The sequence below is a fragment of the Maniola hyperantus genome, chromosome 25 (assembly GCF_902806685.2).
Source record: "Maniola hyperantus chromosome 25, iAphHyp1.2, whole genome shotgun sequence".
Taxonomy (NCBI): Eukaryota; Metazoa; Arthropoda; class Insecta; order Lepidoptera; family Nymphalidae; genus Maniola; species Maniola hyperantus.
The window spans coordinates 3,306,661-3,322,802 of NC_048560.1; the positions used below are offsets into that span (position 1 = coordinate 3,306,661).

General features: G+C 37.9%; 1 protein-coding gene across 1 annotated transcript; it reads left to right on the forward strand.

The window, feature by feature from the left end:
• Positions 1 to 5,790: 5,790 nt before the first annotated feature.
• LOC138404093 (uncharacterized) lies at positions 5,791 to 7,994 on the forward strand. The gene has a single exon (XM_069507314.1). The coding sequence runs from the start codon at positions 5,937 to 5,939 to the stop codon at positions 7,026 to 7,028; it is 1,092 nt and encodes a 363-aa protein (XP_069363415.1). The 5' UTR covers positions 5,791 to 5,936; the 3' UTR covers positions 7,029 to 7,994.
• The last annotated feature ends 8,148 nt before the right edge of the window (positions 7,995 to 16,142 follow it).

Consider the following 16,142-nt stretch of genomic DNA (forward strand, 5'->3'; position numbering starts at 1 on the left):
GCTCGACAGCATGCGCGCTATAAGGTTGCGGGCATTCACACCCTCCGCGTCTGTCGATCCTAGCGCTTTTGACCTTAGATCGGCACAACCAGGACATTCAAAGATTGCGTGTCTCGGGGTGTCTTCCTCTCCGCAGAAGTAGCAGTCTTCGCTCGGTGCTTTGCAAATTGCGAAAAGGTAGGTGTTAAACACCCCGTGACCGCTGAGGGCCTGCGTTAGCCACCGGTCTACCTCTCCATACTTCCTCTTGTGCCACTTTTTTAGCAGTGGCGTGTAACTCATAGAGGCATAAAAGCGCTGCTTACCCAAGAAATAGTTAACTCGGTTGAAATTGCTCAATGCTCATTATCTTTTGACTTGATTACCTAACTACTGCTTACCCTGGCTTTAAACCCTATGCACGCCACTGTTTTTTAGGTTAGGTACAGTACCTACGCGGCAGAAAATAATGTATAATGGTTAGAATGACATTTCGGCTCTGTAGAGCGTTGTCCCCGTCACTTATAGATACCTATATGACGTTTTATCGGTCTCAACGACAGAGACAATGCTCTACATTCTACAAATCCGCTATCTCCTTCTAAAGGTCGATGTACATTATTTTCGAACTGACTGATCTATCAACGCACAGCTCAAACCACTGGATGGATCGGGCTGAAATTTTGCATGCAGATAGCTATTATGACGTATAGGCATCCGCTAAGAAAGGGTTTTTAAAAATTCAACCCCTGGGGTAAAACAGGGGTTTGAAATTTGTGTAGTCCACGCGGACGAAGTCGCGGGAATAAGCTAGTAATGTATAGATTGACAGCAGATTTGGTTAAACATCATCATCATGATCAGCCCATCACCGGCTCAGTGCACGGGTCTTCTCTCAGAGTGAGATGGGTTTTGGTCTTAGTCTACTACGCTGGCCATGTGCGGATTGGTAGACTTCACACACCTTTGAGAACATTATAGAGAACTCTCAGGCATGCTGGTTTCCTCACGATGTTTTCCTTCACCGTTAAAGCAAGTGATATTTTATTAATTGAAACGCACATAACTCCAAAAAGTTAGAGGTGCGTGCCCGGGATCGAACCCACGACTTCCGATTAGAAGGTGGACGTCCTAACCATTAGGCTATCACAGCTTAAACATATTGAAGTTAAATCCTTATTTCTACACACATTGAAGTTAAATAAAAAATATTATGAAGGAAGACTAATATACAAACCTTGTTTACCTCGGAACGTACATTACGGGCATAACTCTTCAAATATTTACTAAAACACATTGTTTTCATGCACCCACCTTCACTGTTGTTACGTTAAAGTGTCTGTAAACGGGCTATAAAATTGCTATATAACTTGCTGACAACTGTTGCTGAGTTATTATTGACTGTTATACTATTCAGCTAAGTATGTTTCTTGTACTGAAATAATATAGAGGTCTAATATTTATGTTTATGATCTTATCAATTTATATTTCATAGAACGCAAAGCTTGTTATTTGCTTTTCAGTCACCAGTTACTATTTATTAGCAGTCGGGTTTTATATATTTTTTAATACGTAATATTATTTCCTGGTTTTTAGTGTAACTTTAATATAGTTCTTTATTTATTACTAGATGATGCCCGCGACTTCGTCCGCGTGGATATAAGTTTCAAAAATCCCGTGGGAACTCTTTGATTTTCCGGGATAAAAAGAAGCCTATGTCCTTCCCCGGGAGGTAAGCTATCTCTGTACCAAATTCCGTCATAATAAGTTGAACGGATGGGCCGTGAAAGGCTAGCAGACAGACAGACAGACAGACACACTTTCGCATTTATAATATTAGTATGGAAGTATGGATAGTGATTTGCGTTGGAAGGTTACATTAGCGTTACAATTAAATTGTAGAATGCAAATATCTATATTTTGGTGCAATTTCTTACTATACATACAAAAAAGGCAGCACTTTAAATAACAGAGCACGTGGATTTTACGTATTTTGGAAGATCCCCTAAGAAATAATTTATTTTTGACATAGCCAACATCCGAGTTGCTTAGCAATTGCATTTACAAATTGCTCAAACAAGCTCGTTTGTAACCTGTCTTAGAAGTGCAATATCCATACGTCTCTGTTTATAGTAGGTAAGATACTCTGGTATTTAATTGCGTTTCATATTTCAGAAGCTGCCTGAGTTACGACGTCTTTTGGTGTAAGTAGTATGCATTCGGGTTTATGTTCGCACTCGGTATAAATGGGCGAGACATAATGTTAGTGTGACTACACCTTTATGTTGTTAAAGTAGCTATATTTCCTGTGTAGATCCATACTGACATTATAAGTGCGAATGTGTCTGTCTGTTTGCTAGCTTTTCACGACCCATCCGTTCACCCGGTTTTGACGAAATTTGGTACAGAGCTAGCTTGCATCCCGGGAAAGGACATAGGCTATTTTTTATCCCGGAAAATTAAAGAGTTCTCACGGGATTTTAAAAACCTAAATCCACCGAAGCCGCGGGCATCATCTAGTTTTAGACTAAATCCGGGCCCGACAGACGACAAATGGGAACCGGGTGTTAGAGGTGCGTGCTCGGAATCGAACCCTCGACCTCCCGGAACGAAGGCAGACTAGGCTGTCACCACTTTCCAAACTGGAACAGGTCCAGTAAAGACTTGGCTGGGTGCCGTTTAAAATTTAAACCGATAGTAAAATTTGGCCGGAAGTGGTTTCCTAATCAAGGGTCAGGAATTGGAATTTTAAATGGGCTGCGACCACTAGCTGCCCCCGACCGTTCCTTTACGGACATGACGTTGCCCCTACCAAGGTATCGATAGAGTTTATCACTACCTTCTTCTCCGTAGGAACGGCATTCCGAACCAGTGGTAAATAAAACTAGTTGACGATTCAAAAGCACTTGTAAAAGTTTACTTGAATAAAAATTTATTCTATTCTATTTTATTCTACCCCTATTATAAATGTGACAGTGTGTTTGTTTGTTGGTTTGTTGGTTTGTCCGTCAATCACGTCGCAACGGAGCAACGGATCGACGTGATTTTTGCATGGGTATAGTTTTTAAGACCTGGAGGGAAGGCGAAAGTGTGTCTGCCTGTTGCCCTTTCATGGTTCATCCGTTTAACCGATTTTGACGTGTGGTACTGTGATAGCAGATAGGCTACTTTTTATCCCGAAAAATTAAAAATGTCCCACAGGGTTCTTTATGTAAATTTATATATGATGTAACTAGAACGCTAGCATAAACTTAGCGTTATTGTTATACTACCTAAACACAATCCAATACCAATAACCATTTGTCTCATTTTGTAGTTTTAGTGATTTAGTATATATTTTTCAAACCCGCAATGTATAGCGTGCAAAACTCGGGCCAATGCCCCTCCTTAGAGGCGGCATTGACTCCGAGTGACCTATTTACGGAACGTTTGTTGACCTCTAAAGTCAATCAGATGTTTTATCGTGAAGTTTTACAAAATATAGGACTTTTTTATTTTTGCGCGTTTTTTCCGCGTTCTTACTTGTGGTATCATATCACTAATCATCAATACTATCACCTGTCTTCGTTTTTGCCAGTGTTCTGGTTACACCCTGTATTTCAAGTTTGTAACTTATTCGGGAACTTACTCATAGTAAGGGTTTCAAAAGGCTCGACCCTTTGCGGGGTCAGAGAGCAAAATTTACGGTTTTCCTAGATTTACAACACTCATAAAGGATTCAGCAGATAGACTTTACTTTCCAACTTTAGATGACCCCTGCGCAAGTTAACGCAACCCTTGTGTAGTTGGGTTAACTTGACATTTTATTACACTGTCTTAGTGAGGTCCAGTTGCAAGTCAGTGGGTTACAGCGATCACGCTATCATGCGATCCGAATCCGTGAATATACGGATATAAAAAATATCTACGATATAATATGTCATAACCTACCATACAAAACTATGCTATGACTAAACCCCCAAAAAAATAAAGAGGAAAAAAAACCATACAAAACAAAAACGAACGTATTTTCACGGACTCGGATCGGATGAGTGCGTAACCGCCGTTACAGTTGTCACAGTTCACGACAGTTAAAGCGATCACGCACTCATCCGATCTGAATCCGTGAAAATACGGATATAAAAAATATCTACGTCATATGTCATAAGCTACCATACAAATAGTTCTATGACAACTTCGAAACGTATTTTCACGGACTCGGATCGGATGACTGCGTAACCCCTTACGACAGCTAGAGAACTGCTAACAAAACGTCAAGGCTTCGACGTCGCTGGCAGGCGTCAAATGTTAGTAGGTACATTTGAAGCAGGTAGCCCTATTTTTTTTTATTCTACGCCACTAATCACTATAGCCTAATATTTGACATATCATCGATTCAGGATCAAACCGAGAGTTCCCTCACTCTAGTTCACTCTGCCATTTAAACTGGTAACGGGTTGCATAAGTCAGGATTTTGTTTACCAAAAATTTGCATTTCACCTTAGATATAATCGTTAACTTTTTCTTTTATTGGTGGTTAAAGTTTGACGCTAACAGTAGGTAAGTTTAACCACGTTTAACCGTCTGTCTTGCAACTGGTATACTTAGAACTGGGGTGTAGGAGGTTATTATTGTACCCAGCGCTACAGTCCCATTTCTAAACTATAGAGTTTTGAATTTTACGTTCATTGTAATTTATGCCATGCAAACTTGTAAAACCGATAGACGTTGGGGTCCCAAGGTGCTGGAATGGCGACCTCGCACCGGAAGACGCAGTGTTGGAAGACCCTCCCACTAGGTGGACGGACGACATCAGACGAGTCGCAGGGAGCCGCTGGATTCAGGCGGCACAAGACCGTGGCGTGTGAAAGTCTCTACAAGAGACCTATGTCCAGCTGTGGACGTCTATCAGTTGCTGATGATGATGAAACTTGCAAAGGCTTATAGTCACTGAGCGGGCGATGGAGAGAGCTATGCTTGGAGTTTCAGATCAAAGAGTGATTAAATCAGAAATGAGGATCCGTAGGAGAAGTAGAGTAACCGACATAGCTCAACGGGTTGCGACACGAATATCAAACGAGTCGCAGGGAGCCGCTGGATTCAGCGGCGCAAGACCGTGGCCTGTGGAAGTACCTACAAGAGCCAGTTGTTACCATCTTTTCTTTCAGGCTTTCATCATCATCATCCTCATCATCAACCGATAGACGTCCACTGCTGGACATAGGTCTCTTGTAGGGACTTCCACACGCCACGGTCTTGCGCCGCCTGAATCCAGCGGCTCCCTGCGACTCGTCTGATGTCGTCCGTCCACCTAGTGGGGGTCTTCCAATGCTGCGTCTTCCGGTGCGAGGTTGACTTTATTTTCAAACAATAAAATTGTAAAAGGCAGCCATTTTATTACAATTTTATTAAGTAATAAGATATTTGTAATACAAAAGATGTTTTCTCCATTTTAATATAAAAACGAGACTATAATCTAGCATTAAACAAATTAACCTTCTTATATAACGGTTTATGGATTAAAGGCAGAACGTAGCAACTTGATGCTAAATACGTTAGTGATGTTACTACTATACAGACCTACTCATATCGATGTAATCATTAAAATATATTCTCGTAATCGTTGAGAGCTCTGCACTTGAAATTGTAGACGAGTATTTATACCTGGGAGACTGGGACACACAATCCAGTTAGGTAGGTCCAATTTCGAGTAACAGGTTAGCCGCCGAATCCAACTGGGCTGGGTGCATTCAGGGAGCTTCGAGATATCTTCTCGTAAATATGCGCGCGGGAGCTGGTGCGTGATAGTCGTGCGTACAGTGAGTTACAATATCGAATAGCTCGTGCCGAAGTGCCGTGTAGGTACATATCGTATATACCGTGCCTATCGGCTTTAAGTTGTAAAACCTACTTGTTTTTTTTTTTACGAATTGTGGAGTACGTTTAGTGAACCAGGTAGCAAGAACCTGTTCTCGGTAATGATGAAGACGTGTGAAGGATGCTCGAAGCTGTACAAGGACGGTTCAGGCCTAATCTGTGCCAAATGCAATAAAAATTATCACGTGAAATGTTTAAATATGGCCACGGCACAGTACAACCGACTAAAACATAAGTCTAGCTGGAATTGTCCAGCGTGCCCTGTTAAGGATGGAAGGCATGACGACACTCCCGTCAAAAGCTCAGTGGATGCGACGGAGGAATCCAGCAGCTCCGCAAACTCCGAGATGCAGGAAATCTCCGCCGACCCTCAAAACTGTGACACACCGACTCCTACCCACACCATATTATCGTCTCCGATCGGGGATTGTCAACCTTCGGATTTATCGCAAAATGCTTTACTTCATAATATATCATTGCAAATCTCACAACTACAGATGCAAATGTCTTCAATACAAATAATAAAAAATGATTTATGTAGTTTGAAAACAGACATTTCGGAGCTAAAAAATAGTCTCTCCGCCAAGGTAGAAGATTTAGAGAATCGTATGTCCGATGCTGAATTAAAATTATCCCAAATGAGCGATCTACAGTCAGAAGTGGACGAACTTAAATCGAAGGTCGCCAGTATGATGGAGTCTAATCTGAAGAATGATCAATGGGTTCGTCGATCTAATATACAAATTAACGGTATTCCGTCCAGAAAGGACGAGGATCTTATTAAAGTTATAAAAGACTTGGCCGATATGAGCGGTTACTCATTAGACACATCAAGAGACATTGACTTCGTCACTCGCATTGCTATTAGAAATGACGTAGACACTTCATATCCGAAGCCTATTATACTGAAATTATTATCAAGGTATAAAAAAGACGATTTTTTGTCTTGTTTGCGCCGTTTGAAGGACTTGAAAGCATCAGATGTAGGATTCCCCGGTAATCAGGCTCGTATCTATATAAATGATCACTTATCGAGCTATAACAAAATGCTTTTGCAGAAAGCCAAAGCCTTGGCAAAAGAAAAAAAGTATGATTATTGCTGGGTGCGCAACTGTACGGTCATGGTTCGTCAAAACGAGAAATCAAAAATCATACACATAACCTCGGAAGAATCTCTAAAAAAAATAGTTTAAGTAATAACTACATGTTTTTGTACTTTCATAGAAGTCATATAGTGCATATTATTATCACAATTATAATAGAAGCCTTTAAGAAATATTTCTTTGATCAACTAAGGTTAGTTACGTTTATCCACTCATTAAATCTACTGACATCTAACTATGTATTAAACTTACTTTTTATAAAGCATCATAGAAACCGGAAAATGTTTGCGACACCTGAACATTCGTTTAGCTTCCTTTTGTTTGCAGACCAGTATTGCGAGAAACGGGGTAATGGATATTTACGTCAAAGCGCACTGTTTATTGCGTACTTAGTGAGAGCCTACTCACTCGGTGACGTTTCTTGCAGAGCAATGTATAACAACTTAACCGAACTGATCATATATTGTGTACTTTATGTTTATGATGTATTTGTTTCGAAAAATGATTGTAACTTGAAGTCACTAAGCATAAATATATTTTTAAGGTCGTTATTTCATGAAGTTATTAATTGTAATAAGGATTTATCTGTAAGATTGGTTTTAGTCTCGTCAAATTATTATATAATTATCACTATAAAAATAAAAAACGACGTTAAAATATATTGTTACAATGGAATTAAATCCTTAATAGCAAGTGTTATGGGGTACATATTATCCGAACCGATATTTTTAAGAATAAATTACAAAGTCACTAATGGTCGTGTGTTGAGTCATAGCTTTATAATATCAAATGAAGCTTACGTAATATTAACAATTAATATAAGACCTAAATTGCAGCCCTGTTAATTAGTGTTTACTATCAGAATGTCCGTGGGTTACGGACAAAAACTACTGGATTCTTTAAAGCTATTTTGCAACATGACTATGACGTTATATGTTTGAGCGAAACTTGGCTGTTGCCGGGAATTAATGACGGTGAATTATTTGACTCGCGCTATAACGTGTACCGTACTGATCGAGACTATGAACGCTTAGGAATGAAGATGGGAGGCGGTACACTAATTGCGGTACACCGTACTCTTACTACTAACATTTCAAATATTCGGCCGTTACCAATATTTGCAGATGCAGAGATTACGCAAATAAATATATCATTATGTCGTGGCTCAACTACAAAAAATCTTCGTTTATTTTGTTGTTACTTCCCACAAAATGCACATCAGGTATGGTCTCAGATGCAATTCTTCGAATATTTATCAGATTTACACATTGAAAATCCAAATGATGTATATTTGGTGGTGGGTGACTTTAATATCAGAAATGCTGTATGGGAACCTAATCCTGACGATTTACATAATTTTGTCATTTTGAATCCAAATATTGACCAATTGACAACACAGCTTTCTTCATTTTTGTCCTTCACCGGATGGTCGCAATTTAACTGCATAAGTAACATGAATAATAGATATTTAGACTTAGTCATATCCAGCTCCCCCTGCTCAGTATCAAGGTCGGAGCCTTTATCCCTCCCTGAAGATAATCATCATCCAGCTTTCAATGTAAATATCAACGTGAACTATTTGCAGCCTAGTTTACGACCTCCTCCCCGTCTTGTGCGTCGATATCATACTGCCGATTATAGTACCATTAATGTTGAACTAGCAAAAATCGATTGGGTCGAATGCTTCAGCGGTAAAAATGTGGACGCAGCGGTGACTGAATTTTACATGATAGTTAACTCAATAATTGATAAATTTATCCCCTCTAGACTCGTTATAAATAGTTCTAGATATCCTATCTGGTACTCACGCCCTTTGATAAAACTGGTTCATAAAAAACTAAGAATACATAAAAAATGGAAGATATATGGCAGACAATGCGATTATATTTTGTTTTCAGATTTACGGCGTGAGTTTAAAAACCTAGAGGCGTCTTGTTATAGTGCGTATATTGCGCGCGCTGAAGCTAATATATTAACTGCTAATTCTAAATGCTTTTGGTCGTTTGTACAGTCGAAACAAAACATTAATAGCATACCGGATAGCTTGTACCTGGACGATGAGATTGCCCAAGAAGGGCAACGAATAGCTGATCTATTCAATAAGTTTTTTGAATCAGTTTTTCAAAAACCATCATACTCAACGTTGAACATTGACGTACTTGTACCTCCACAAGCTCTCATTGGACATGTAGATTTTAATTATAAAACGGTTGAAAAATACTTGTCAGCTTTAAATACGACTAAAGGCAGTGGCCCCGACGGCTTGCATCCCATACTTCTTAAAAGATGTAGCAAGCAATTAGCCATTCCTTTAACTCTTTTGTTCCGATTGTCACTGAGCTCTGGTGTTTTACCAAAAACGTGGAAACGTTCAATTGTTGTACCTATCCACAAAAATGGAGATAAACACAACATACGTAATTACCGGGGTATTTCCAAGCTATCAGTTATTCCTAAACTTTTCGAAAAGATTATTTACGATTCACTATTCCCTGCAGTACGGCCACTTTTAACACCATCACAACATGGGTTTATAAACAAAAGGTCTACAGAAACTAATCTTTGCGAATTACTTGACGTGACTTTGGATTCAATGGACAAAGGTTTTCAGGTTGACGCCGTGTATACCGATTACTCTAAAGCATTTGATAAAATTTCACACGAGATATTAATAATGAAGCTAGTAGCGATTGGTATACACGGTGACCTCTTGAGATGGCTCACATCGTATTTAAGGGAGCGAACCCAGGCGGTTGCTATTAAGGGTTTCACAACTACATTTGTCCCCATCACTTCCGGTGTACCTCAGGGCTCGCACCTTGGGCCATTGCTCTTTAATATCTTTATAAATGACGTCGTAAAATATGTTAAACATTGTAATATACTATTATATGCTGACGACACCAAAATTTTTAAAGTTATTAGAACGGTAAAAGACTGCCAAGACCTGCAGGAAGATTTAGATCGGATTAGTCAATATTGTACAAATAATGGTTTAGAGATGAATGTAGATAAATGTTGCACTATTACCTTTACAAGGAAAAAGAATTGGATTTACCATAATTATTACTTATTTGAAAAACTGGTACGCAGAGTCAATGAGGTGCGAGACCTAGGGGTTCAGCTGGATAGTCGACTATTATTTGATTCACATTTAACTAAAATTAGAAATAGAGCGTATAAGATGTTAGGATTTATTCTCCGTCAGTCAGTTGATTTCAAAAATCCAAATACCCTCGTCTTGCTTTTTAATTCATTTGTAAGATCTCATTTAGAACATGCTTCTACTGCGTGGAATCCACAGTACGCTGTTTATGTCAATATGCTAGAATCCATTCAACGTAAATTTTTAAAATGTTTAAGTAAGAGATTTAATTCCTTTAGTATCACTGAATTAATCTCTTTAGAGCTCAGGAGGGAACACAAGGATCAAATCTTCTTGTATAAAATTGTAAATGGTCTTATTGACTCCCCTTATTTACTAAGTAAAATAACGTACTCTGTACCGCGATTGTCCAGACGGAATGTAAAAACCTTTAGTCTTCCACATATTAACACGAACTATGGCCATAATAGATTTTTAGTGAGGACATGCGATATATACAATAAGAAATATGTACAATTAGATCATTTTCAACACAAATTTGGTAAATTTTTAGCTGAAATAAAAAAGTTTAAATAATTATATGTAGGTTTAGCACGATTAGAATTATATACTTTATTTGTAACCACTTCATAACAAACTAACTTATTATAATTTAATTTAATGTAATTACTAACCTAACTAACTCCCGCACAAAATTAAATAGATATAATGTAAATGAGTGAACACTTAATAGGCATATGTACAAACTAGAAATAAGTAGCTAAGTAAAAATGTAAAAGCTGTTTGTGTTCCATAATAAAAAAAAAAAAAAAAAAAAAAAAAAAAAAAATTCCTGTGCTTGAAGACCATAGTTTTCGAACCAGTTTCCAGTGATGACATGCAGATCCGAGGCAGTTCGCTAACTATGGGCCTCAAAAGAAAACTCAGAGTCACTCAGCAGGCGATGGAGAGAGCTATGCATGTCTCACACCTGGCTTTACTCACGTTAGGCCGACTAGTTTCGAACCCTTCCAGGGTTCTTTTTCTCAGGGACTCAGTTCAGGTTGAAAAAAAACTTATAATTATCAATAATTGATAGTTGTACTATTTTCTTAAAGCATCTAAAATTTTACGAAAGCATCGACATCGATAGAAATGTTCTGGTGCAAATAGAACAACACTAGTTGTATAAAGGCTAGTTTATTGTAGGTAAATTAGATTAGTCCCATCGGATCGCCGGAACGATGCTTTGGTATTAAAACTTTAAAGAGCGTTTATGAATAGCTCAAAGTTTATAATTTCAATTATTTTATAATACCTACCGAGTACCGACGCTAAAAAAGAACTCGCTGTTGGCACTACTAGTTACTAAAATAAGCAGCTATTTAGACTAGAGCAGAAATTTTTTAGGGTTCCGTAACTCAAAAGGAAAAACGGAACCCTTATAGGATCACTTTGTTGTCTGTCCGTCTGTCTGTCTGTCAAGAAACCTGCGATAGGTACTTCACGTTGACGGTTGACCTAGAATCATAAAATTTGGCATGAAAATTTAGCTTGGCGTAGATATAGCAGTCAGTTAGTCATCTTTTACTTTCATATAAGTAATTGTAGGCATTAAATGCTTTAGAAAGGTAATAAATATTATGTCCACTTCCCTTTCTAATATGATATTCAAGTTATCTATAAACATTCTCTTTGTCCAAGGAATGTATGGGACACATTCCTTGGACAATGGAATACTAAACAGGTGTTTTACTGGGAAATATGTTTCTATGATCGCGATAATGAATCGATATATCAGGTGAAAGTCGTAAAAGCGACATAAATCGGCTAAGCACCGATTGTTACCGATAAAATATCGATTCCACGATATTACGGTCTGATTGTGGTGCCATATCGATTTTAGATTGAGATATATTATAAGAGAATGGGAAAAAATATTGCTTTAACTAAATATAGAATAGAAGTATTTTCTACTATATAAAACACCATTTACTTAATGGTATATAACGATAGTTTTTTTTCTACTACTATCTAGTCTGTGGGATGATCTATTTATAAAACTACTAAGTAGCTAATTCCCGTGACTTCATCTCGTGGGAACTCTTTGATTTTCCGGGATAAAAAGTAGCCTATATATCCTTGTACACTTAGTGACTATTTAATTATAAGTATATAAACTATAGGTAAAAGAAAATTTTCATGTCGTATTCAATTCTTCACAAAAATAAACCGTTTCATTCATATTATTATGAAACGGCTTATAAGAACCTAATGAACTGTCACTCGCGTTAATGACATAATCGCTTTCAGGCGAAATTTTAATACCGAATACTTACCGCAAGCTTAATAAATACCTACTTTGTGACTATTTAATCATAAACTATAGGTAGGTGCAAGCAAATTTTCATATCGTATTCAATAATTATTCACAAAATGAAACCGTTTTATTCATATGAAACGGCTAATAAAGAACCTAATGAACTGCCACTCGCGTTAATGACATAATCGCTTTCAGGCGAAATTTTAATACCGAATACTTCCCGCAAGCTCAGCGAACTGCGAATAAAGGGAGTACGGCATTAATTAATACGGAATTATGAAAACAAATGAATAAATTAATACAACGTTGAGGGATTGAATGGAACGGATTCATTTGTAATTTGTTCCTCTTTTGTTTGTTGTCATGGCGGTGTTATTTGATTAGGGGTTTTGTGTTGTATGTGATTTAATGATTTATGAATTGTTTGCTACACAATTTGAGTTCACATTAAAGTGCCTTCCATTTTCAGGCACCTCACAACTTAACCCGTCAAAGACACAAGGTTTTGCGTTTACCGCCAAAAATACCCTGTTTACCATTACCTTGCCTTTACCATACCTTGCCTTTACCATACCATGCCTTTGCTTTTTCAGAGTACATCTCTCGCCCTTAAATGACGTTTTGTCGGTCTCAACGACGGAGACAATGCTCTACAAACCCGCTACCTATCTCCTTCTAAAGGTCGATGTACATTATTTTCTGCCGCGTACTGTACTGTACTAAACTCTCTATAGCTATAAGCAGCTGCAATTAGGCTTACGTCCAGGTTGTAGATGCTACAATTAGTGCTGCGAGGAAAGCAGGAAGTCTATTACACACTAATTTCCCAACAAGATAATTCGAGCGCAAAGCTCAAACGAAAGTATACCTACCTACTAAACAGTGGCGTGCAGGTCATAGCGGCATAAATGCACTGCTTACCCCAGTTGTAATAGCTCAATGCATATTTTTCATTATGACCTGCCAGTAAACAGGTTCCTACCTAACTAGTGCCCTGGCTTCAAACCCAGTGCACGCCACTGCTACTAAAGTTACTCTATCAACGGTCCACGGAGAGATGTTGGTACAGTGCGACAAGGCTCTCTTGGCACTTGAATGACATTGACAGGGGGGCGCTATTGGAGAACAAAAACAAGAACAAAGGGGACACTGACGAAGATTCAGGGCGAACGTTTCATAAAATTTACATAAATGGCGCTGTTTACTGCACCCACTAAAACGAAAAATAATACCTAGCGAAGGTATACGCTATAATAATTTGTGCGTAAAACATCCTGCTTAACAACAACGTCAATAAAACATACGGACAGCCAAGCAGCTCTTTCAGCTCTGTCCTCTGAGGCTGTTAACTCAAGACTGGTTGAAAACTGCAGAGACACCCTGTTCCAATACCGGGTGGTTCTACGCTAGGTACCAGAGCATGCTGGAATAGTTTGCAACGAAAATGCTGACATTCTGGCTAAATCACATAGATATAGGTATTATTTTTCGTTTTTAGTGGGTGCAGTAAACAGCGCCATCTATGAAAATTTTATGAAACGTTCGCCCTGAAACTTCCTCCTTGATGGCAACATTAATTTCGATTTTTGCCACGCGCTAAGATAGCCTTGTCGCACTGTAATTGGTAGGTATAGGGCTCTCTCTGTTACGTTATCATATACAGGATGTAACCAAAACGCTGGCAAAAACGAAGACAGGTGATAGATAGTACTGGTGATTACTGATGTGATTCCATAAAAAAGACAATAAATAATCCTAAAATTTTTAAAACTTTTTGAAAATTGAAAAAAAATATGGAAATAGGGGATGAATGTCTGTATGAAACGTAATTTTTCAAAATACTGGCACTTCGGGCAAAAATGAAGAAGTTCGTATTTCAGGATTGTTGGGGATTCCGCCCCCTGACGTAGACATCCACTAATAAATGCTTTTCTAAAATTCAACCCCTAAGGGGGTAAAATAGGGGATTGAAATTTGTGTAGCCCACGCGGACTAAGTCGCGTGTGTTATATTACGATAATATTGGATACATAATTATTATGCTAAAATTCACTTAATCATAAACTTGGGAGTCCGAGATAAGTATTTGTTGTGATATTTAAAACAGAATCGTTATTCCGTTTCCGGATTCAATGTCAATGTACTAAGAGTGACATTATACTAAGCTATTGTCAACATACAGTTGGCTATTATGTGAAATAATAATGTTGTGTAAACTGACAATTTAAGTCGCTTATTATTATTGTAAATTATTAATACGTAGACCATCAATGTCACTGATTTTATTATTGTAAATTGGGTGTGTCAACATACCTTTTGTCAACAAACCTAAAATAAATAATGATTAATATTAAGATCATGTGATAGTCAACATCCGCCTGGTTTGCGATGGCAGTGTTATAAAAGTACCCTACCTCGACAGAGAGGGACAGTCTTGTATCGACAGCTCAGAGCAAACACAGCGGACCTTACTGAAGTTAAGTATTCTTATATTGTATTATAATGTAATGTAATCATTTGCCTTTTATAGGTTACCTGTTGTAATTGTGTACCAAATATGTACCTACTACTTTACTCAACGTTCTAATGTTTTAAAAGATGTGTGTTATGGAGTTTCTTTGCCCTTTCTTCTCCATGACTAAACACCTTAGCGAAATGGGTGGTAGATTCTATTTTAATATAAATAGATCAATGCTGAACAAATACAATTCAGTTATTATTCGACTTGGTTGGTTTTGTAAGGGTGATAAATTGGGCGGAATAGAAATATACCCACATCTATCCATCTATCACTCTAGCTGTGATTTTTGCAGTGGAGAAATTTCAGGCTTATTTTGGTTCCAAGCCAGTCACAATTATCACAGACCATGCATCCCTAAAGTGGTTCTTAAATTGGGGTACATTTCATAAAATTCACAAAATTTCTCAAAATATACTGAAATAACTATATAAAAAAACGTTCGGGCGCCATTTGTAAGGGTGGTAAATTGGGCGGAATAGAAATATACCCGGATACGGAATAATCTACCACCTTACAAAGATTAGAGGAAAAAAATAATTTACTTTTACTTTACTTGATCTATCTACCTAGTAAAGAATAGAAGCTAGCCGTCGACTCCCTTGTAATGTAATGAGGTGTTATAAATGAAATTTGCTAGATGTTAGGCAAAATTGTTTTTAATGTAACTTTTACCGGGGTCGCTTAATACAGAATGATGGCTAATAATGCTTAGTTATTCTAGCTTAATGCCAAGACTTAATTTAGATACATTAGAATGACTTAGGTAGATAGTACATAAGATCTATGTTTTAAATTTAAGATGCCATTGGCATGGAATAGACAATGACACAGTAAAATTCATAAAATTGTTTCAAAATAAAAGCTCAGTAGTAAAGACAGGGTTCTTACTGTACACATACACTAAGAAGGTTCACTAAACTGTTCCAGGATACAAACATTTGCTTACTTGTAGGTGCGAAGACTGCAAGGTAGCTGGACGGCATCGGCCAAGATCCAAAACTCAATTTATTTGATTCTTCACAACCGAAATGTTTCATTACAAAGATTTTCACCAAGTCTTATCCATAGCAATTAAGTTGTCAACGTGAATGTGCAAAAGAAATAAATACGAAAACCGAAAACGCAAACGGAAAACTAAAACGGAAAACTGAAGCTAAACGTAAAACGTAAACGTAAAATTAAAAACGTAAAACTGAAGCCCTATTGAACTCCTGGCCACCAATGGTTTTCAGAAGTCCACCCACAACCCATTATCCTCATTTATTTGGGAAGTTA